The sequence below is a fragment of the Chiloscyllium punctatum genome, chromosome 49 (assembly GCF_047496795.1).
Source record: "Chiloscyllium punctatum isolate Juve2018m chromosome 49, sChiPun1.3, whole genome shotgun sequence".
In the NCBI taxonomy this organism is placed as follows: domain Eukaryota; kingdom Metazoa; phylum Chordata; class Chondrichthyes; order Orectolobiformes; family Hemiscylliidae; genus Chiloscyllium; species Chiloscyllium punctatum.
In genome coordinates this window covers 61,729,149-61,752,553 of record NC_092787.1, presented here as the reverse complement: position 1 = coordinate 61,752,553, position 23,405 = coordinate 61,729,149, and the positions used below count along the sequence as shown (strand labels likewise).

Sequence of the window (23,405 nt, the reverse complement as noted above, 5' to 3'; positions counted from 1 at the left end):
TATTCTCTAAAATCTTAGCAAAACATCAAACTTAAAATGCACTCTTCTTTTTGTGAACACTCTGCATTTTAAAAGAAAAGCCAAGACATTTTAATACAGTACTGTCATCTGGTGAAAGCATGACCACTGACATTTGTTTTAATGTTACAACTTTGATAATATTAGAAAGGATATGAGGTTGTACAATTTCAATGTAAAAACAAAATCTGCTCTATTACACAGTCCACAAAACTCATTGCCTGTTTGAATCCAGATCTCAATTCAAACAGTTACTTAAAAGCACCTGGCACACGCACATAAAAAGATCACTAAAACATCCTTACCTTGGTGGAAACCGCAATGAGGAGCGCCACCCAATCACCGGATGAGGCTGCAAAGGAAATAGGGCCGGCACTGTGGCTCAGTGGTTAGCACTGCTGCCTCACAGCGCTAGGGACCCGGGTTCTATTACCGCCTTCGGCAACTGTGTGTGGAGTTTGCACAGTCTCCCCGTGTCTGTGTGGGTTTCCTTCGGGTGCTCAGGTTTCCTCCCACAATCCAAAGATGTGCAAGTCAGGTGAATTGGCCATGCTAAATTGCCCATAGTGTTAGATGTATTAGTCAGGGATAAATATAGGGTAGGGGAATGGGTCTGGGTGGAGTTGTTGGGCCAAAGGACCTGTTTTCTAAAAGAAAGACTAGCTATGCCCTCCCAATGAAATCACACCCACAAAGAGAAAAGCCTCACAGCGGACTACATGGCGCCGCAATCAGAGCTCCTTCTCCCCAGAAGAAGGACTCACAGAGTCGAGCCCACAGCCCAGAAACGGAGATTCCCACATCAAAAACCCAGACAAAGCTTCCCTGGTAGTTAATGTACTTTACTGTCAGGATCTGAGCAGACCAGCTCCACTTTTTTCCCCCTTTTCCCAGTGACACCATGTTGTCCTAAAAGTACTTCTAAGAGGAGGTGTGGGGCATAAAGGCAATAATTCTAAGTACCAAATTTTAACTTTTATTGTGAACTTGAGCCTCAAACCTTGTGTCCATAGATGACTTTAAACTTCTTTTTCCCCAAGAGGACTTTAACCCCTTTTTCACTTTAGATTAGATTCCCTACACTATGGAAACAGGCCCTTTGGCCCAACAAGTCCATACCGACCCTCTGAAGATTAACCCACCCAGATCCATTCCCCCACCCTATATTTACCCCTGACTAATGAGCCTAACACTATGTGCAATCTAGCATGGCCAATTCACCTAACCTGCACATCTTTGACTGACTCTGGGAGGAAACTGGAGCACCCGGAGGAAATGTACGCAGACATAGAACATAGAACAATACAGCACAGAACAGGCCCTTTGGCCCACGATGTTGTGCCGAACTTCTAACCTAGATTAAGCACCCATCCATGTACCTATCCAAATGCCGCTTAAAGGTCGCCAATGATTCTGACTCTACCACTCCCACGGGCAGCGCATTCCATGCCCCCACCACTCTCTGGGTAAAGAACCCATCCCTGACATCTCCCCTATACCTTCCACCCTTCACTTTAAATTTATGTCCCCTTGTAACACTCTGTTGTACCCGGGGAAAAGGTTTCTGACTGTCTACTCTATCTATTCCTTTGATCATCTTATAAACCTCTATCAAGTCACCCCTCATCCTTCGCCGTTCCAACGGGAAAAGGCCGAGAACTCTGAACCTATCCTCGTACGACCTACTCTCCATTCCAGGCAACAGCCTGGTAAATCTTCTCTGCACCCTCTCCAAAGCTTCCACATCTTTCCTAAAGTGAGGCGACCAGAACTGCACACAGTACTCCAACTGTGGCCTAACCAAAGTCCTGTACAGCTGCAACATCACTTCACGACTCTTGAATTCAATCCCTCTGCTAATGAACGATAATACTCCATAGGCCTTCTTACAAACTCTATCCACCTGAGTGGCAACCTTCAAAGATCTATGTACATAGACCCCAAGATCCCTCTGTTCCTCCACCTGACTAAGAACCCTATCATTAACCCTGTATTCTGCATTCTATTTGTTCTTCCAAAATGGACAACCTCACACTTGGCAGGGTTGAACTCCATCTGCCACTCCTCAGCCCAGCTCTGCATCATATCTAAGTCCCTCTGCAGCCGACAACAGCCCTCCTCACTGTCCACAACTCCACCTATCTTCGTATCATCTGCAAATTTACTGACCCACCCTTCGACTCCCTCATCTAAGTCATTAATAAAAATTACAAACAGCAGAGGACCCAGAACTGATCCCTGCGGAACTCCACTTGTAACCGGGCTCCAGGCTGAATATTTACCATCTACCACCACTCTCTGCCTTCGACCAGTTAGCCAGTTTTCTATCCAATTGGCCAAATTTCCCTCTATCCCATGCCTCCTGACTTTCCGCATAAGCCTACCATGGGGAACCTTATCAAATGCCTTACTAAAATCCATGTACACTACATCCACTGCTCTACCCTCATCCACATGCTTGGTCACCTCAAAGAATTCAATAAGACTTGTAAGGCAAGACCTACCCTTCACAAATCCGTGCTGGCTGTCCCTAATCAAGCAGTGTCTTTCCAGATACTCTTAAATCCTATCCCTCAGTACCCTTTCCATTACTTTGCCTACCACAGAAGTAAGACTAAACGGGCCTGTAATTCCCAGGGTTATCCCTATTCCCTTTTTTGAACAGGGGCACAACATTCGCTACTCTCCAGTCCCCTGGTACCACCCCCGTTGCCAGTGAAGACATGGGGAGAATGTGCAAACTTCACACAGACAGTTGTAACTTTACTTCTTATGGGGGCTCTAACACTGATGTAACCCTGGGGACTCTAACCCTGAGTTAACTCTGGGGACTCTAACCTCAATGTAACTGTCAGGCTCTAACCCCGACTTAACCCTCTTTCTGCAAAGCAACTTGTTGATGTGCAAGTTACCTCAAAGATTCCATCACCACTGAGTCCCAGGAGATGAGGGGTCAACTGCATGGTAGGTTTAGAGAGTGAGATCAAGGTGAAGCTTACCTTGTGGGCCCATCCGTCTCATGCAACCAACATTCAGACGATTGTTTATTCAATCTACCTGGAAGCTCCATGTATGTTGGAATCCGCCTGCTGCCATCATATGTTTGGTTCTTTTCCCAAGGTTTCACACGCGAGCTGTAATTCACACACACCAACCTTTACAAACAGTTAGTTTATTAATGCCTGTACAAGCTGGGTGACCCTCTTTGCAGGCATGCCAAGTCAAGTGAGGCCCCAAACAAAGAAAACATATCCCCTTTATACAGGTCAGTTGGTCATGCTCATAGATACTCTGGCCACTCCCCCACTGTCACATGCCACTCAAGACAACCCCCAGTCACTCCCTCACATTGAATAATAGTTTAATTTGATCATAGAAGGGGGAGTAGTAGCAAATGACTGTCTAATTGGAATGGGAGTCATTCACATTCCTGCATTCCACTTCCAGAATGTTCACTCAGTGCAGTTTAATATATTAATTTCCAGAGAGATATTCAAATTTAATCTGTTAACATTACAAAGTTTGTGAGAAGATTTGTAGCTCGGGTGCTCGTTGTTGTGGTTCTGTTCGCCGAGCTGGGAATTTGTGTTGCAGACATTTCGTCCCCTGTCTAAGTGACATCCTCAGTGCTTGGGAGCCTCCTGTGATCTTTACAATTGTGTTTGATGTAAAACCAGAATTGCAGCTGATCCCATCAGTTTCTCAATGGGTTAGGTTTAAAGTGCTTCAAAACCTCTCAAAAGTACTAAGCAATGTTATAGAAAGTTGAACTTGGCTGCATTTGGACTGTTCTCTTGCTTCCAAAATGTTTAACAGCTCATCAACTAATGCCAGTCATTTCCTGACTTTCACCCATCTTCCATTGCTCTTTCCTGTGTAAAAGAGCCAAAATATCTAAGAAAAACACTACATCCGGAAAAGGAGACGTCTGCAAAACAAACTTAGCAAGTAAAGGTTTTTACTTGAACAGCATTTTTGTGAAACTATTCAATGTATAAAGAAAGTCCCAACGAGAAATTCTTTTTTTTTCTGTTTTCCCCACAGAGCACTGATCTTTCCCAAAGGAAAATAAAGTGAACAAATTTTAAATTGAGGTTGAGTATCCGACAGTTTTCATTGTGGTTGGCTCTACTTTTTGTGTTGAGTATGAAAAGACTTCAGAAGAAACCTGCACTTATTGTAGTCTGTGGCAGAAGTTTTTATTCATACAAATTTGCTCTCTAGTTTTAATTAGCAAAGGTGATTTGTAGAATTACTATTTTGAGAGGATTCATTTTTAAAATCCAGAAAAGTTGGTTTTTAAACTAATGTAGAAAACCACCTTTAATCTTCAGAAAATGTTATTCTGTATTACTGAAAACTAGCTTTCAAAACAAAGTTTGTTGCATGCAAAACTTGCAAGACATATGGATGTTTCGAGGTGCAAGTCTGTGTTCACTGGAATTTACGCACCTGATACCCTGCATACTGACAGTTTTGGGAAAGTAGGTGGTGTTTGGCTGATATGTTTTCAAGTGTCAGAAATGTGTTGCAGGTGGAATGCTTTGCCCCAGGAACTGATTGACGTAGAGATCTTGAATCTAAGGGAACAGCAGATAAGGATCTGAAGTGGTGGGAGTTATAGTCAAACAGAACGGACACAGACTCTTTGGTTTGACTCATCCATGCCGATCAAGTTTCCAAAACTAAACTGCCCTCATTTTCCTGTGTTTGGTCCATATCCCTCTTAAACCTTTCCTATACATGTCCCTGTTCAAATGTCTTTTGAATGTTATAGCTGGACTTGCATTTTCCACTTGCTCTGGTAGTTCATTCCCCACACAAACCACCCTCTGTATGAAAACGTTCTACAGAACATAGAGCATTACAGCGCAGTACAGGCCCTTTGGCTCTCAATGTTGCGCCGACCTGTGGAACTAATCTGAAGCCTATCCTACACTATTCCATTTTCATCCATATGTTTATCCAATGACCATTTAAATACCCTTTAAAGTTGGTGAGTCTACTACTGTTGCAGACAGTGCATTCCATGCCCCTACTACTCTGAGTGAAGAAACTACCTTTGACATCTGTCTTTTATCTATCACCCTTCAATTTAAAGTTATGTCCCCTTGTGCTGGTCATCACCACCATCTGAGTAAAAAAGCTTTCACTGTCCACTCTATCTAACACTCTGATTATCTTCTATGTCTCAATTAAGTCACCTCTCAACCTTTCTCTCTAACGAAAACAGCCTCAAGCCCGTCAGCCTTTCCTCATAAGACTTTCCCTCCACACCAGGCAACATCCTAGTAAATCACCTCTGAACCTTCCACATTCTTCCTATAATGCAGTGACCAGAACTGTATGTAATATTCCAAGTGTGGCTGCACTAGAGTTTTGTACAGCTGCAGTGTGATCTCGTGGCTCCGAAACTCAATCCCTCAACCAATAAAAAGCTATCTAACCGTATGCCTTCTTAACAACCCTATCAACCTGGATGGCAACTTTCAGGAATCTGTATACAAAGGAACCTCGATTATCCGAATGAGATGGGCGGGCACTATTTTGTTCAGATAGTTGATTTATTTGGTGAATCAATTAAATGCCTTTCCTCTGGGTCTTGGAGATTTTTAAATCTGCTCCCCGTTCAAAAGACGAGGCAGCAGCACACCACACGTGAGCCCCTGCTCCCCGCCTGCCCCCCTGCACCCGTACAACACCGCTCCCTGCCTGCAGCCCCAGCCCCAGACCAACACTGCTCCCTGGAATCCCATCCATCACTGCCCCCCAATGCACCCCCCAACCCCAACTGGCAATGCTCTCCTGCTCGCCACCCCCCCCCCCCCCCCCCCCCCCCCCCCATCCCCGACCCTATCCATCACCATCCGCCTCCTGACCCCGCTCCCCTCCAACACTGCCCCATCCCAGCTCCCAGCCCTGTCCAACACTGCCCTCCGGGCCCCCCAATCCACCCCCGCCCAACACCGTCCAGCCAGACTGGATACCAACAACAAGACTGCTGCTGCTGCCTCTTGGGGGGTGAGTCTCCAAATAGCGCGTGCACATGCACGCATCTCTCTCTCTCACTCACTCGCACTCTTCTAGGAGAAGGTGAGGACTGCAGATGCTGGAGATCAGAGCTGAAAATGTGTTGCTGGAAAAGCGCAGCAGGTCAGGCAGCATCCAAGGAGCAGGGGCTCCTGAAGAAGGGCTCAGCCTGAAACGTCGATTCTCCTGCTCTTTGGATGCAGCCTGAACTGCTGTGCTTTTCCAGCAACACATTTTCAGCACTCACACTCTTTCTATCACACACACAACTTTTTACTGCCATTTTTTGACAGGTTCCACCTCTGCCCTGTACGGGGCAACGTTGGAGAGATTATTTGGGGAAGGGGTATTTAGGGTACAACCCTGTGTAGAACTCCAGGGAAACTGTTGGGGGGGGGGGGTGGAGAGAGAGGGCGGGAAGTGAATCATTTGGAGGCAATGCCTGTTTAATCACTGTAAACAACAGACGCGATTAGTGCTGGAAATATGTCTTTGATGTAATGTTTTTATTGGGATCTCGATCTCATGCGGATAATTGATATTCAGATAATTGAGGTTCCTCTGTACATGGACGCTGAGGTGTCTCTGCTCAGCTACACTGTCAAGAATCTTACCATTAGCCCAGGACTCTCTATTCCTGTTGCTCCTTCCAAAGTGAATCACATCCCACTTTTTCACATTTAAACTCCATTTGTTTCCCCTCAGCCCAGCTCTGCAGCTTATCTATGTCCATCTGTAACCGGCAACATCCTTCAGCATTATCCACTACTCCACTGACCTTAGTGTCATCGGCACATTTACTAATCCATCCTTCTATGCCCTTATTCAGGTAATTTATAAAAATGACAAACAGCAGTGGACCAAAACACATCCTTGCGCTACACTGCTAGTAGTTGATGTCCAGGATGAATATTTCCCATCAACCACCCCCCTCTGCCTTCTTTCAGCTAGCCAATTTCTGATCCAAACCTCTAAATCACCCTCAATCCCATGCCTCCATATTTTGTGCAATAACCTACCGTTGGGAACCTTATCAAACACTTTACTGAAATCAACCACTTTATCCTCATCCACCTGTTTGGTCACCTTCTCAAAGAACTCAAGGTTTGTGAGGCATGACTTACCCTTCACAAAACCATGTTGACGATCCCTAATCAACGTATTCCTCTCTCCTAGATGAATATAAACCTTATCTCTTCTAACCTCTTACAACACCACCCACAACCGAAGTAAGGCTCACTGGTCTATAGTTACCAGGGTTGTCTCTACTCCCCTCCTTCTGAACAAGTGGACAAAATTTGCTGTCCTCCAGTCTTCTGGCACAATTCCTGTAGACAATGACCACATAAAGATCAAAAGCCAAAGGCTGTGCAATCTCCTCCCTGGTTTCCCAGAGAATCCTAGAATAAATCCCATTCGGCCCAGGGGACTTATCTATTTTCACACTTTCCAGAATTGCTAACACCTCCTCCTTGTGAACCTCAGTCCCGTTTAGTCTAGTAGTCTGTATCTCAGTATTCTCCTTGATAACATTCTCTTTCTCCAGTGTGAATACTAATGAAAACTATTCATTTAATGCTTCTCCATCTCCTCAGACTCCATGCACAACTTCCCACTACTGTCCTTGATTGAGGCCTAATCTTCCTCTCTTCATTCGTTTATACCTGATATACCTATAGAAAGCTTTAGGGTTTCCCTTGATCCTATTTGTTAGTGACTTCTCATGTCCCTGCCTGGCTCTTCTTAGTTCTCTCTTTTTAGGTCTTTCCTAGCTAGCTTTCAACTCTCCATGCTCTAACTGCACCTTCATGTCTCATCCTAACATAAGCTGCCGTCTTCCTCTTGATAAAAGATTCAACTTGTTTAGTAAACCACAATTCTCTTGCTTGACCATTTCCTCCCTGCCTGACAGGTATGTACTTATCAAGGACATGCAGTAGCTATTTCTTGAATAAGCTCCACATTTCAATTGTGCTCATCCTATGCATCCTAAATCTTGCCTAATTGCATCATAATTGCCTTACCCCCAGCTACAACTCTTGTCCTAAGGTATATACCTATGTCTTTCTATGGCTAAAATGAACATAACCGAATTGTAGTCACTATCACCAAAGTGCTCACCTACCTCCAAATCTGACACCTGTTTGGATTCATTACTTGGTATCAAACCCAGTGTGGCCTTGCCCCTGTCTACATACTGTCACATTCTGCACATATTGGATAAAAGCTGACCCATCTAAAGTACTCGTACTATAGCATTTCTGGTCAATATTTGGAAAGTTAAAATGCTCTATAACAACTACCTTGTTACACTCGCTCCTATCCAGAATCATCTTTGCTATCCTTTCCTCTACATCTATTGAACTATTCAGAAGTGTATAGAAAACTCCCAACAGGGTGACCTCTCCTCTCCTGTTTCAAACCTCAGCCCAGACTACCTCAGTAGATGAGTCCTCAAACGTCTTTTCTGCCAATGTAATACTGTCCTCGACTAACAATGCCACACCTCCCTCTCTTTTACCATCTTTTCTGTTCTTACTAAAACATCTAAATCCTGGAACTAGCAACAACCACTCCTGTCCCTGCTCTAGCCATGTCTCTGAAATGGCCACAATATTGAAGTCTCAGGTACCAACTCTTGTTGCAAGTTCACCCACCTTAGTCCAGATGCTCCTGGTGTTGATGTAGACACACACCAAACCACTTTCCTGCTTGTCAGTGCACTCTTGCGACCTGAAACCATATTTCTGACCTCACTACTCTCAACCTCCTGGATACTGGAACTACAATTTTTAGGTTCCCATCCCCCTGCTGAATTAGTTTTAAACCCTCCCGAGGAGTATTAGCAAATTTCCCTCCCAAGATATTGGTGCCCCTCTGGTTCAGGTGTAGACCATACTGTTTGTAGAGATTCTACCTACCCCAGAACAAGCTCCAGTTATCCAGGTATCCGAAACCCTCGTTCCTGCACCATCCCTGTAACCATATATTCAACTCCTCTCTCTCCCTATTCCTCACCGCACGAGCATGTGGCGGGGGTAACAAACGAGAGATAACAACTCTGATTTTTTTTCTCTCTCGTTCTAAACTTCCACCCTAGCTTCCTGAATTTCTGGCTTAAATCCGGGTCCCTTTTTTTTCTACCAATGTCGTTAGTGCCTATGTGGACCACAACTTGGAGCTGCTCCCCCTCCCCCTCGAGGATCCTGAAAACAATCTGAGACATCATGAACCTTGCCACTGGGAGGCAACACACCAACTGTGAGTCTCTCTTGTTCTCACAGAACCTCCTATTTGTCCCCCTAACTATGGAGTCCTCAATGACTAATGCTCTGCTTATCACCCTCCTTCCCTTCTGAGCAACAGGGACAGACTCTGTTCCGGAGACCTGTACCACGTGATTTACCCCGGTAGGTCGTTGCCCCCGTCCCCCAACAGTATTCAAAATGATACTTGTCATTGAGGGGAATAGCCACAGGGGATTCCTGCACTGCCTACCAGTTCCCTTTCCGTCCCCTGACTGTAACTCATCTGTCTTTTTCTTTTAGCTGAGGTGTGACTACCTCCCTATAACTCCTCTCAATAAACGCCTCTGCCTCCCGAATGATCCAAAGTTCATCCATTTCCAGCTCTAGTTCCCTAATGTGGTTTTCGAGGAGCTGGTCTTGGGTGCACTTCCCGCAGATGCAGTCAGCAGGGACACGAATGGTGACCCTTATCTCCCGCATTCGGCAGGAGGAACATTTGGCTGCCCTAACTGCCATTCTTACTATTCTAAATTTCAAAAGAGACTATTGAAAAATAAAGAATTTTAAAATATTAGTCACCTTACCAATCCGGTGCACAGGACCTTTTTTGTTTGGTTCGTGGAGGAAGATGGGTGGAAGAGACTACTTAAGTAGTGTTCGGGTAATGCAACCGCCCAAATATATTACTTAGCAGTTCCTTATTCACAAGGTAAGTTCTTAAAGCAGTGATTCTCCTTCCCGGCAGCTCCCCGGTTGTTGCTCCTGCTGTTACTGCCGCAAAACGAAAAGGCCTGACTCTCAAGGTAAGTCCCTTTTTAAGTGGGAAACTTACCTCTTGGCAGCCCCTGCTCCTCTCTCCTTGCTGCTCCTGAAAAATGAAGGCCTGACTGTCGAGGTTAAATGCCTTTTAAGTTGTCCCAGGAGTTTCTCTTAAACTTTCTCCTCTCACCTTAAAACTGTGCACCCTAGTTTTGAACTCCCCTATCCTTGGGAAAAGACCTTTTTTGTTATTCACCTTATCCACACCCTTCATGATTTTATAAACTCCTGTAAGGTCACCCCTCAATCTCCTGTGCTGTAGTAAAAATAGTCCCAGCCTACTCAGTCTCTCTTATAGCACTAGTGGAGATTGCAAGCATTGTGGCTAGTTTGAAATTGTTCTAGCTCGGGCAGGATGAATTGAATGGTATCATGTTTTGTAAATTGTGGTTCTATTGCAATTTTGTTTTAAATCATTGGCACAAAATGTTCTTAAACTTCTGATAATTTGTTCATATTAAGATGTTCATTAAATCTTTTCTAGGCTAGAGCAATTCTGGTGCAGCGAGACTGCACCGGCAACTATCATTGTAATGCTGTGGCAGGGGAATGCACCCAGCTTATGAACTGGACCAGGCTGGATCTGCGGGGTTTTAATTTGCTGTTGTGGTCTCACTCACGTTTTGCCTACCTGATAGCTCACAGTACCCAAGCCTTGTATTGCCCAGCCTTTTTTTTTTGTGCATTACCCGCTCAACCAGAGATAACAAGCGAATATTATTACCATATTGCTATGCTCTTTAACAAAAACACAAGTTGCCACAGTTGTCAACAGTACTCAGTCCAGTCAAGGGGAATAGCCTTTGCTCAGGGTATCCTGGTACAGTAAGTAAAAGGTAGCCTCCAATACCAGTCCATGCCCTGCTTGGGTAGCCAGAGTGTCAGGGCCCTTCCCTCATAAAGGGGGAGGCGCCAAATGACAAGTAGCACATTATCCATCTTGACTCTTTCTGCCCTATTATGGGTAATTTTATTGTAGAATGGGAGAAGCTGGTATTATGAAAATTGAAAGTGGGTGATACAGCTATTGCTGTTGGTGCAGGGGACTGAATGGGCAGGGCAGAGGGTATGCAGGGCTAATGGTGTCTCAAGTTGGGGTGGGTGAGGGAACACAGAGGGCTAGAGCACCAGACTTAGGAAGTGAATACTGTAGCGTAGAGGGGCTGAGTGAGAGGTTTCAGAGGAGATGGTGACATTGACACTGGTGGAGTGGCGAAGGGCATTGTCCAACACTGGGAGGAAGAAGGTAATTCTTCCATCCAGCTGAGGTGATTGGGAGCAACCTCCGTGCATGCTGGCATGGTCTGGTGTCATGGCCTGTCCTGCTGGTCCAAGGAAAAGGAGAGAGTTCTATTTGTGCACACCCCTATCTGCAGGAGCTCCAGGATCATGCTGAAAAACTGGGGTCACAATTTCCTCCTGTCTGCCATGTCTGGGGCTGATACCAGTAACAATGCGGGGCAACTTCAGACTGACAGTGCTTGTCCGGGTGCACTATGTCCTTTTTAAGTAGGAGGCTAGCAGCAGGGGTACTGGTCATTCTGGGATATCCTGTAAGGGGTGAGTTACTGCATGAACAGTGCGTGGTAAGATTGGGGAGAAATAAGATGTGATTCTCACCATGAAGACTCAAAAGCCAATTTGATACTGCGAGAAAATTTGTTTGGTCTTGCAGCAAGGATCACTCCACTAAACTCTCTCAATTCACACTTTTCCAAAAATCCATAAGATTCACTCCACATATCTTGTCAAATGTCTTGTTGCGTGAACAAGCGTTTTTTTTTTATATATAGGTGTTGAATTGTCTCTAAAGCTCTTTTCACTTAAAAAATGGAAAATTGAGGAGAAAATAACAACTGTAGGAGTCTTCTAAAAATTATTTAGATTTCCCACTCAAAGTATCTCACTACTGGTAACTAGAATAAATTACAATTGACAAACCCATCCATATGTATGTTTCAAAACTTTATGATTTTTTGAGCTGTTGTTAAATATGGAACCTGCTTTGTTTCAATGATAAATTTTAAATATAATTAGAACTGCAATAATTAATAGATTTATTTTGTTAATAGGTGTTGTGGATGCCAGAGGGACACATTAAGAGATCAGAAAAAAAAACAAAATTTCACAGTGAAAGTTAACACTTGTTTCTCTAACATTGCGCTTTAAATGTGCAAATTATGAGGAACTGCTGTGACTGTATTTGAAGTAATGAATTCTCAAGAACCCCATCAAGCAAGGAGCCAGGATACCCATCCCATCACAGAGGAAGATTCTGTTGAAAGTAATGAAATTGCTTTTCTGGTGGGGGAAGATGGACAACTGCATTCCCTTCAAGATGAGAGCCATAAGGATTGGAATCCTGAGAACCGACTCATACAGAAAAATGGGATCCAAAGTCATAGAAATGGTTTGTAAAAACAAAATACTGAACTGTAAATTTGTATCGATACCAGTTTGACATTCTTTGTTGTCCACTATAATATGGTGGCAAAAGCTTGTCCATAGCCTACACTGGGAAACACCAAATAAGATTTAGTGCACAATTGTATTTAACTGATGAAGATAACATCTAGTGATATGTATTATTGTTTAGTCCCTAGGTGATTTGGCAATGAAATAGTAATCTTTTGCTTACTGCTTATGTTATGCAATGAAATTTAGACCCATTGTGCTTGTCATACTATGTAATTACTTTTTAATTAGGTATTACTTTCCTTTACACCTATTCCTTCATATGTGCAGGAATCTATCATGATTTTACATTACAGACTGACAATACAGGAAGACCTTTCCAATTGTTTGCTTCCAAACAGTAGCTGTTTTATGATCAAAAGAAATACTGGGGCAGAGAGAGTGACTGCCACTGAAAGGTTGAAATTCCTTGGTTGCTTTTTTTAAGTGAACTGGTTGGCTCATTTACATCAAATTTCCAAGTAGCTATTTTAAGTGTTGTTAACCATTTTCTTTAAACCAGGCTTGGCTAAGGAGTCCTATCTACCACACCCAGCCATCATGCAAAATGTAGGTAAGAATAATTGGAAGAATTTTGACCATCTCTGACTGGAAGTGCAGCTCTTGTATACAAATGCAGGAGAGAAATAAACACAGATTGGAGGTATAGTGCAATGTGAGTGATTCAATTTAACCTGAGATCTACAGCCATGGCAGTGAGTCTGTGTTATGGGGATGAGGAGATTTTCAGGAAAACATTGGCTTGGGGGTGGGGTTGAGCATGTGGACACATGATGACCAGGCTGCTGAGAGAGAATGATAGTCTGCCTGACTCTCCATGGAGGGGCAGTGGTTAAGTGGATTAGTGATTGGTGGGTTGGGAGACAGTGAGGCCAGTGAGTGGCTGGAAGGTGGATGAGTGGACTGAGTCAGCAACACATCCACCCATACCCTCCTCCTTGCACCCCTGGAAACACCCTGGAAAATCCAGGCTGAAAGGCAACCCACTTCCAATTCCCACTTTTGTTTGAACAGCAACAACCAGCGGGAAATGTGACGCATCAGAGGCGAACCAAGGTTACCCATAGCCTAACTCCTTAGCTTGGTCCTGGTCCTCACAGCCAGGATGATCAGGACTTGGGCCTAGTTATTTTCTGTCTCTCGCTCTCTCTCTGTTTCTTAAGTAAAAAGGGTTCAGAAACAATTTAAAGGATATTGCCAGGGTTGGAGGATTTGAGCTACAGGGAGAGGCTGAATAGGCTGGGGCTGTTTTTCCTGGAGCACTGAAAGCTGAGGGGTGACCTTTATAGAGGTTTATAAAACTGAGCGGCATGGATAGGATAAATAGACAAAGTCTTTTTCCTGGGATGGGGGAGTTCAGAACTAGCGGGCGTAGGTTAGGGTGAGAGTGGAAAGATTTAAAAGGGACCTAAGGGGCAAGTTTTTCATACAAAAGGTGGTGTGTGTATGGAATGAGCTGCCAGAGGAAGTGGTGGAGGCTGGTACAATTACAACGTTTAAAAGGCATCTGGATGGGTGTATGAATAGGAAAGGTTTGGAGGGATATGGGCCAGGTGCTGGCAAATGGGACTAGATTAGTTTAGGATATCTGGTCAGCATGGATGAGTTGGACTGAAGGGTCTGTTTCCGTGCTGTGCATCTCCATGACTCTAGTCAATTCTGCTGCTTGGAACTTTTTGAATGGTCATTTTACTCATTAAATGATCAGTTTTCTAGTTTTGGAATTCTTTTTCTGTTGAATTCATATTTACTTCTGTGGCAAGCCTTATCTTTTTGAAATCTGCTCACTGCTCCCTGAATGAGAGAAAAATTGAAATGTGTGCAATGTTTGGGGAATCCTATTTTATACATGTATTGAAGTTGATTCAAATCTCTTAAGATGTGCTGACACATACTATCCTGTTCAATCTCAGTCAGTTCCCCAGTCTCACTTGAGGACTAGTACTTTTACCTATTCAAATATTTTGTAAATTCTTATGTTTTCAGGTTTGATTCCCACCTTGGGCGACTGTGTGGAATTTGCACATTCTTCCATGTCTGCATGGGTTTCCTCCCACAGTCCAAAAGATGTGCAGGTCTGGTGAATTGGCTGTGCTGAATTGCCCATAGTGTTAGGTTATTAGTTTGGGGTAAATATAGTGTACGGGAATGGCTCTGGGTGGGTTACTCTTTGGAGGGTCGGTATGGACGTGTTGGGCCCAAGGGCCTGTTTCCATATGGTAGGGAATCTAATATAATCTTATTACTAACTAGCTTTCTGTCAAGCTCTTGATTATTAGAGTTATTAATATGATCATACCTTTTACTGTCTCTGGCTTTTGGAGATGAGTCTGCGCTTCCCAGTAGACTTTTTCACAGAGCCATCATTTGCTGCTTGTCCCAGAACCATCTTCTTTTGCTTTGCAACATTATCTCTTCTATAAATTCAAATCTTTTGTCATACCGCACGATTTTTGTTTCCCCCTCGCCACTTTTCTTGGCACTACTCTTGCTTAAAAAAACTGTTGCATCCGTAATTTCTTCCACTTTTGATAGAAAATCCTCAACCTGAAATGTTAATGGTTTCTGTCACCATAGATGCAGCTTTGTATACTGCACATGTATTTTTTTTTAATGCTTTGCTTGGTTTCCAATTTCTAACAGCTGCAGTATTTTGATTAGATTAGATTACTTAGTGTGGAAGCAAGCTCTTCAGCCCAACAAGTCCACACCGACCCTCCAAAGAGCAACCCACCCAGACCCATTCCCCTACCTTTACCCCTTCACCTAACACTACGGGCAATTTAGCATGGCCAATTCGCCTAACCTGCACATTTTTGGACTGAGGGAGGAAACCAGAGCACCCGGAGGAAACCCACACAGACACAGGAAGAATGTGCAAACTCCACACAGACAGTTGCTTGAGGCGGGAATTGAACCCAGGTCTCTAGCACTGTGAGGCAGCAGTGCTAAGCACTGTGCCACCGTGCCGCCCCAAACTCCAGTTCTCTGATTGCCATAGGTGAACGTGTATGCACAATTTTCATTCTGTCATATTTCACTAAAACAACATTTGCTCATGTTTCCTGTCAAATGATGAATTCCTATGCCTACAGTGAACACTGCTTTTAACACACAACCTGCCACTGTTGCGTAATCTGATCAATTTGTTCAGTGTCTGCCCCCACCCCACCATGAATAGAATATGTCCTGATATCATGATGACATTTATCGAATTATATTGTTTTGCTTGAACTAAAGATTTACTCAAAGGTTTCAGCTTTTTCTAAAGTCTGATGCTTGGAGTTTGTGTCAGCCAATACCATGACTGAAATAAAAACAGAAAATGCTAGAGAAACTCAGCAGGTCTGACAGCATGTGTGGAGGGAGTTAAAAATCTCACAACACCAGGTTATGTGATTTTTAACTTTGTCCACCCCAGTCCAACACTGACACCTCCAAGTCATGTATGGGGAGAGAGAAACAGTGTTAATTTTTCAAATCTGATATGACTTCTTCAGAATGCATGACTTTGAGCTCACTTTAAATTCAGAACATATGAATTTTTTGAAGGATGCATCAATACTGAGAAAAGCTAACATCTAAATATTGATGCAGGAATTTTATAATAGAAATATTCAAATGTGCTGGTTTAAAAATGAGGACTCAATGATATTTGCATGTATTTACTGATCCAATTACCTCCTGGTCTCCAACTCAATTTCTTCTGAAAACTATGCTGAGTTTTCATTGTATCCCACTGAGAACCAAATGTGAAAACACACAGGGATTTTAGCAGGGGTGCATCCAGCATTTACAGCAGATATACATTGCCAGGTAAAATTATGCAGGCCCAGAAATACAGTGAAATAACAGAGCATGAATCTTGCAACTCGCAGATGCTGCTGCTGCATCTGAAAATGGGCGAAGTTGGTTTGAATTCACAACCACTGTCCCTGGAGGATAGCACTTCACATTCTCAAGGAGGATGTGCTGTGGACGATGAGTGTTGTGAAAGAGGCAGTCCTAAGTGAATAACTAGCATAAGATAACATGCCACAATACCTGGTATTTCCTCTGTCATGTGGTTGAGTGTCAAGTGATTCATATAACCTGTTGTACTTTAACTTACAGTCTCACCCAGAGAATTTGTAAATGTTTATTTAGAAAATGTTTTTAAACTAAACAAGTACATGATATACATTTACTTATGTACATTATAGGCTGAAAAATCTAGACTATAACAAAGAGAGGCTACTCTTCTTTAGAAGATGCAATAATTGGGAAGAGTAACTATGCTCAAAACATGACATTGATGCATTAAGCATAAAGTGATGGTTAATTATTTCAACTGAAGATAAGAACATTTTGTTGAAAATATATGTCTGCACTGCACAGTCTAATCTCTATTCTTCTTCCTGTGAAACAAAATGAAACTGTGTTTATTTTACAGAATGTCACGTCTTTACACCAGCCAACTCCTGTCAGCAGCATTATCAGAATAATGTTTTGCAGAAGAACTCAGGTAAACATTGGGCTAAATTGTTCAGTGAAACAAAGCAACTTGCATTTTTAAAACACTTATCACAGTCTTTGTTTGTAAAGCACTTTGGACTTTCAATGAAAGGTAGTCACTATTATGTATGTAGCTTTTTCTAATAACCTTTTTGTATTTAAAATCTCACTGAAATCTATGGCCCAGAGTTTATTGTCAATGGCCAAGCAAGAGTGCCCATGTTCACAGTTGAACTAAGCATGTTGCTGGCTCAAGCAATCTGTCTGGTCAGAATTTCATCTCTAGCATCCTGCAGTAGTACAACAATCGATTTGTAGTGTTCTGTACAAGGGAGTCCCAGCAAGAAGCAGTAGTGATGTCATCAACCTGTCAAAGAAACTAATCACATTCAAGAATTTGCACAAACAGGAATCAAAAGCCAGAAAAATGAAATCACTTTTTCTTTAAAGAAGATCAGTTACATTGGGTGTAGGTAGAAATTTAAAATGTTCCAAAAACATGTTTACAAATAAGTTAGCTTAAAATCTATTAATTCATAATTTAACCTCACTTCACAATGAAAACTTTTCAGGGCCAGCTTGACTGTTCAAATTTTGTCAACTCATTTGCCAGTTAAATATCTAGTTACACCTGATATAAGGGTTTCTAACAATGCTGTGGGAATAGGAAATGAAGTTCTCAGTAATTTCAGCAATTACATGGTCTGTGGGGACAGGGGTCCACAGTGCAGAATGTGTCAGAATTGAGTAACAGACTGCAATTTTAGGACTCCTGTCCTAATCTTCATGAATCTCCTATTCTGAAGTTGTGGACAGTTCTCCCTAAACGTATCCTGAAAAGTCTGGGCTCAAAGTCTTTAAAATAACAAAAATAGTTTTGCAAAAATTGGCCATGTACAATTTTTAAATTATTTTTACCATTGCGTCATAAATTTCACTGAGGTTTTTTAAAATCATACTGACTTGTTCCAGTATTAATATTTTGACTGCCCGGTGCTTGATTTTAATATGTATTTCGGGTGACAATTTCAAATGTCCCTTGGTTACCTGAAAAGTAGGTTGGGAGTTTGTGCAATTGTGCTTTTTGTTTTAGTTTTGTTACTATCAGAAAGGACTTTACAATAAAGTAGCCTCTGCTACCAATAAATGAGGATTCATACTGCTTCCAAAGAGAGAAGTCCTGAATGTGAATCTTTCTACTGTGAGTGTAGTAGGAAGTTGACAAGCTATGTCAAAATGGAAACACTGGAAAATTTATGCTTGTGTTTTCTGGGGCTATTTCCATGGAGTCAAATGGAGCCTTTTTCAGAAGTATTTCATAGCATGTAGACAGTATTGGCTAAGCCATTTTTTGTTGTTGTTGCATTATTAAATTCAGATTTTACCACCTGTGGTGATGTGATTTGAAACCATGTCCCCAAAGCATTAGCCCAAGCATCTGGATTACTGATCCAATGACATTACCACGATGCTGTCACCGCTATCTACCACTTAGTGTTAGAGTTAAGAATTAATATTTTTATTATATTTAGTTTATTGTATAAAAAGATAAAAGGAATATCCAATAACTCACTCAGGCTCCTTAGATAACACCCTACAAACCCAAGACCTCTGTCACTTAGAGCATTGGTAGCAGATGCGTGGAAAAACCCATAACCTTCAAGTTTCTCTCCAAGCCATAAGCTATGTAGATTTGGATATACATCACCGTGTTTCACTATCACTGAGTCAAAATTTTGGAACTCCTTTTCTAACCTTTTGTATTAGAAAAGGTTAATACACTAGCGTATGCTGTACACCACATGGACTGCAGCTCCTCAAGATATTAAAGAACTGGAGTTGAATGTAACTTCTCTGGATTTGATAGGCAACATTTTCACTCCTGATCACTAGTGAATGATCTATGATAAGGCAGTTTTATGAATGTTGTGGAGTGAAACAGGGTCATTACGACCAGTATATTTTGCATGGTTAATAAGAACATAAAGCATAGAAGCAGAAATTAGGCCATTCAGCACATCGAGTCTGCTCCACTATTTAATTATGGCTGATAAGTTTCTCAACCCTGTTCTCCTGCTTTCTCCCTGTAACCTTTGGTCCCCTTGACAATTAGGTGTCTGTGTCTCTGTCTGTGTCTCTGTCTGTGTCTCTGTCTGTGTCTCTGTCTGTGTCTCTGTCTGTGTCTCTGTCTGTGTCTCTGTCTCTCTCTGTGTCTCTCTGTGTCTCTCTGTGTCTCTCTGTGTCTCTGTGTCTCATACTCTGGCCTGACCTCCATAGTTTTTTGCGGCAGTGAGTTCCATAGATTTACCTCTCTCTGGCTGAAGAAGTTTCTCCTCATCTTCGTTCTAAAAGGCCTTATCTTTACTTGAAGGCGGTGCCTGTGGGTCCTGGTCTCTCCTGCTAATGAAACGTTTTCCCAACGTCCGCTCTGAACAGACCATTCAGTATTCTGTAAGCTTCAAGTCAATCCCCCCCTCATCCTTCTAACTCCGAGTATAGACCCAGAGTCCTCAAACATTCCTCATAATAAGTGTTGGCGCTCTCAGTCTAAGCTTAAGCATAACCAGTGGCCACTGAACAAGGTACAGATGTTAGCCAACGTCAGTGGAACATTAACACAGAAAAATGCAATCTAGACAGAAGCAGTAAATTCATTTCATCAAGCACTGCTTAGCATTCTGTGGTATAAAGGTTTATAATTAATTTGGTATCAATCTTTTGTATAAATTCCATGTCAAGTTGAATGAAGAGTTAATAAAGAGGACCCACCCATTTAGCAATGATGCCTCGATATAATTTCACACAAGATCTCATAGAATCCCTACAGAACAAGTTCATACTGACCTTTCGAAGAGTATCCCATCCAGAATCATTCCCCTACCCTACATTTATCCCTAAATAATGCATCTAACCTACACACCCCTAAACACTATATGGGCAATTTAGCATGGCCAATTTGCCTAACTGCATATCTTTGGATTGTGGGAGGAAACCCATGCAGACACTGGAAAATGTGCAAGCTCCACACAGACAGCTGCCCGAGGCTGGAATCAAACCCGGGTCCCTGGTGCTGAGGCAATAGTGGTAACCATTGAGCTGCTGTGCTGCCCCTGTGCAGATGCAGTGATTTTGATGAACACTGCGATTTCCTATTTTATCAGCCATGATATTATAGAATAGCAGTACAGGCTTGAGGGCTGAATAGCCTACTTTTGCTCCTGTTTCTTATGTGATCAAAACTGCGCTTCAGGAAATAATGGAAGTATAGAGACCTCTGTGGAAATTGCTTGGGAAGTTTAAACTTCTGATTGATAATTTTCCTGCTCTCTGGGGCCCTCCATGAATGTCTTAAAGACTTTAGAGACAGAGACTTGAGGGGGAGGGGGGAGGGAAGCTCTGCAATTCTCACCTGTGTAATTAACCAAAAAATATTAGATGGTTTACAATGAGAACTTCCAAGTGGATTTGTAAGCAAAGATCTTAGGGCCTCAAGATCTGTGACAATAATAGCTGCTGTGATTAGGAGTTACAACAGCCTTGCTCTTAATCTAATAATCCCTTGCCCTTTCACTCTCACTGAGAGGTGGTGATAATTTCAAGCCTTGAAATGGTGTTATAGTAGAAAAAACGTTTTGGAAGCACTGGTGTAAAACCTGGTCTAACACCTCAGTAACAACAAAACTGACTCATCCCTGTCTACTTCCACAACCCACCTAAAAGACTGGAGCTCATATGGCAATTGGTAAACAGAGGTGTGTTCCCTCTTGTCCAACTCCCACTCTGCTTCAGTAATGTTCTCCAAGGCTGCTGCATGTTTCTTTGACAAATGAGGTTGGAAGATCATGGGAGAAATGTGGAATGGTGTCAGGTGCTGCACACAACCCTGTTTGTATGTGCCCAGCATTGCAGCTGCATAGAAGATTCAGGTCCCTGAGTCTGCAGAATCCAGTCTAAATGTTAACTGAAAGCAGAATCCCAAGATGCAAAATCTGATCATCTTAACAGTAGTAGAATCTGTCTCGGCACTCTGGATTATTTCTAGCCATCTTTATTGTAGCGATTGAAAAATATCCAGGAAATATCTAACTCCATCCTGCTGTGAAAAATGGCGTGGGGGGGTGGGAGAAGGACAGTTAAAGCTATGTGAGGGCTGAGAATATGCACTTGCTCTGTACAATATGGAGAAAATGTACTTTGGATGTGAGAACAGCAAATAAAAGGCTGAGGAATGCAACTAGATAAATAATATTTTTCAATGAAAATGTGTAAATTTAAGAACTTGTGAATTAATAAATGACTGGTTTGAACAGTAGCACATCAATTTCCATATTATTTTGAAATTGGTTTTGATTTTTGGCATCAAAATGCTCAATACATACTGTAAGATACCATGGTATCATTATCTTCCCACTGAAGTAAGATCGGTGTCATATTTCAGTCCAATATCAGACATGATGTTTTAGTAAATAATCCTAGATAGTTGAATCAGTTGTTAGCAGGTAATTCTTTTAAAATAAGGTGCATGTGTCAAGTATATTATTTAAAAGAACTGAGGGGCTTCCTAAATTGAAGATGAGTTTATGCTTCATTAAAGGGAAAGAGTTGGTTGAAACTAATGCAAGTTTAATGTAGTCTGTCTTATTAGTATGATTTATTCCAGTACAAATTAAAACGTACCTTTCAAAGGGAAAAGGAACTTGCAGGCCAAGGTGATGCCATTAATTGTGGAATGATGTTATTATCGCATTTATCTCTGAAATATTTATAATCTACTGTCAAGAGCACTTCACACTGAATGAACAAGTTATTTAGATTTGGCACAAATAAGTTATTCTGGAGCACAGAAGATTTTTTCTTAATAAAAATAAAAATTTCAGCAGTTTAATGTTGCTAAGTTTTCCCATTGTAGCTTGCAGGTCAAACAAAAACCCAACAACTTTTTGGCTGTTTTCTCTCACCTGCTCCCTCTGTGTCAAAGTTTTGGTCTGATAAAAACATGGCTTCAGAAAGCCTCTATTTGATTAATGAATCACCGTTTGTTTTCATTGCCATTTCTGTTCTCAAAGGAAAATAAACACAACCCCAAATTAAAAGTTCTGAAATCACCTTCATGACAAAGATTTGCCAAATCTTTGAAGAACTCTAAGAGCTGCAGAGATTCAGAAGGTGCTGATTGCTCTGGGTTTAAGGTACATTTTACTTCAGGAATTATAACTACTTAACTTGAAATATATCTGAAACTTCGTTTTCTATTGCAGAAAATGTGAATGGAGACAATCAGGATTGGGAATGTACTGCAGTTAACCAAAAGATTAAAGAATCTGGACCAGTCCTGTGGTCAGGTACAATAAGAAGCTGATAAACTATGAATTAATATTGGCAAACATTTTCTTATGCTATCTTTGGAACAGATCTGTACCTGCATTTCTAATTTAGAGTATAACATTAAGCCAGGCCCTAAGTCTACTTGACATTGAAGGTTTAGTGTTACTTTGATGAATTTGCAATACAAAAATCTTTGTGTTTTGCATCAAATAAACTTGCATTGTAAGTGTGCATTTGTTACAATTATAATGTGTATATTATTCTTGTGACTGTGTCTTTAAATTTAGGGTAAATTGAAGGAATGGGTCATGTGACCTCTTCTGAAGTCTGCCTGGCAGCATGTCTGGGTGATTTGATTATTAGAGATGAAAGGAGGTCCCGATTGTTTTACAGAGAAGAAGCTGTAAAGTGTTCACACTTGGAAATAATGACAGTAGCTTAGTTGCTAGCAGTGGTTAGACTAAGAACCTCCACAGTCCCAGAAGAGTGTTGAAAATATCAGGATGTTAACGTTTATAGCGTCATGCAGCACAGAAATAGACTCTTTTGGTCCAACCAGTCCATGCCGAACATAATCTCAAACTAAACTAGTCCCAACTGCCTGCTCCTGGTCCATATCCCTCAACCTTTCCTATTCATGTACTTATCCAAATGTCATAGAGTCATAGAGATGTACAGCATGGAAACAGACCCTTTGGTCCAACTCGTCCATGCTGACAGGTATCCCAACCTAATTGAATCCCATCTGTCAGCACCCGGCCCATTTCCCTCCAAATCCTTCCTATTCATATACCCATCCAAATGCCTTTTAAATGTTGCAATTGTACCAGCCTTCACTTCCTCTGGCAGCTCATTCCATACACGTACCACCCTCTGCATGAAAAGGTTGCCCCGGAGGTCTTTTATATCATTCCCCTCTCACCCTAAACCTACGCCCATAAATGTCTTTAAAATGTTGTAATTGTGTCCACATTCACCACTTCCTTAGGAAGTTCA

At 42.1% G+C, this 23,405-nt stretch overlaps 1 protein-coding gene across 12 annotated transcripts in view; it reads left to right on the top strand.

The window, feature by feature from the left end:
• Positions 1–23,405, top strand: part of LOC140469287 (uncharacterized) — a 97,173-nt gene that overhangs the window by 8,797 nt on the left and 64,971 nt on the right. For all 12 annotated transcript variants that reach the window (XM_072565636.1, XM_072565637.1, XM_072565640.1 and 9 more), the window contains exons 2-4: positions 12,188–12,525; positions 17,023–17,094; positions 22,343–22,426. In XM_072565636.1, coding sequence (XP_072421737.1) covers positions 12,327–12,525; positions 17,023–17,094; positions 22,343–22,426 — 355 coding nt within the window. In that variant the 5' untranslated portion in view covers positions 12,188–12,326. The remainder of the gene's footprint in view (positions 1–12,187; positions 12,526–17,022; positions 17,095–22,342; positions 22,427–23,405) is intronic.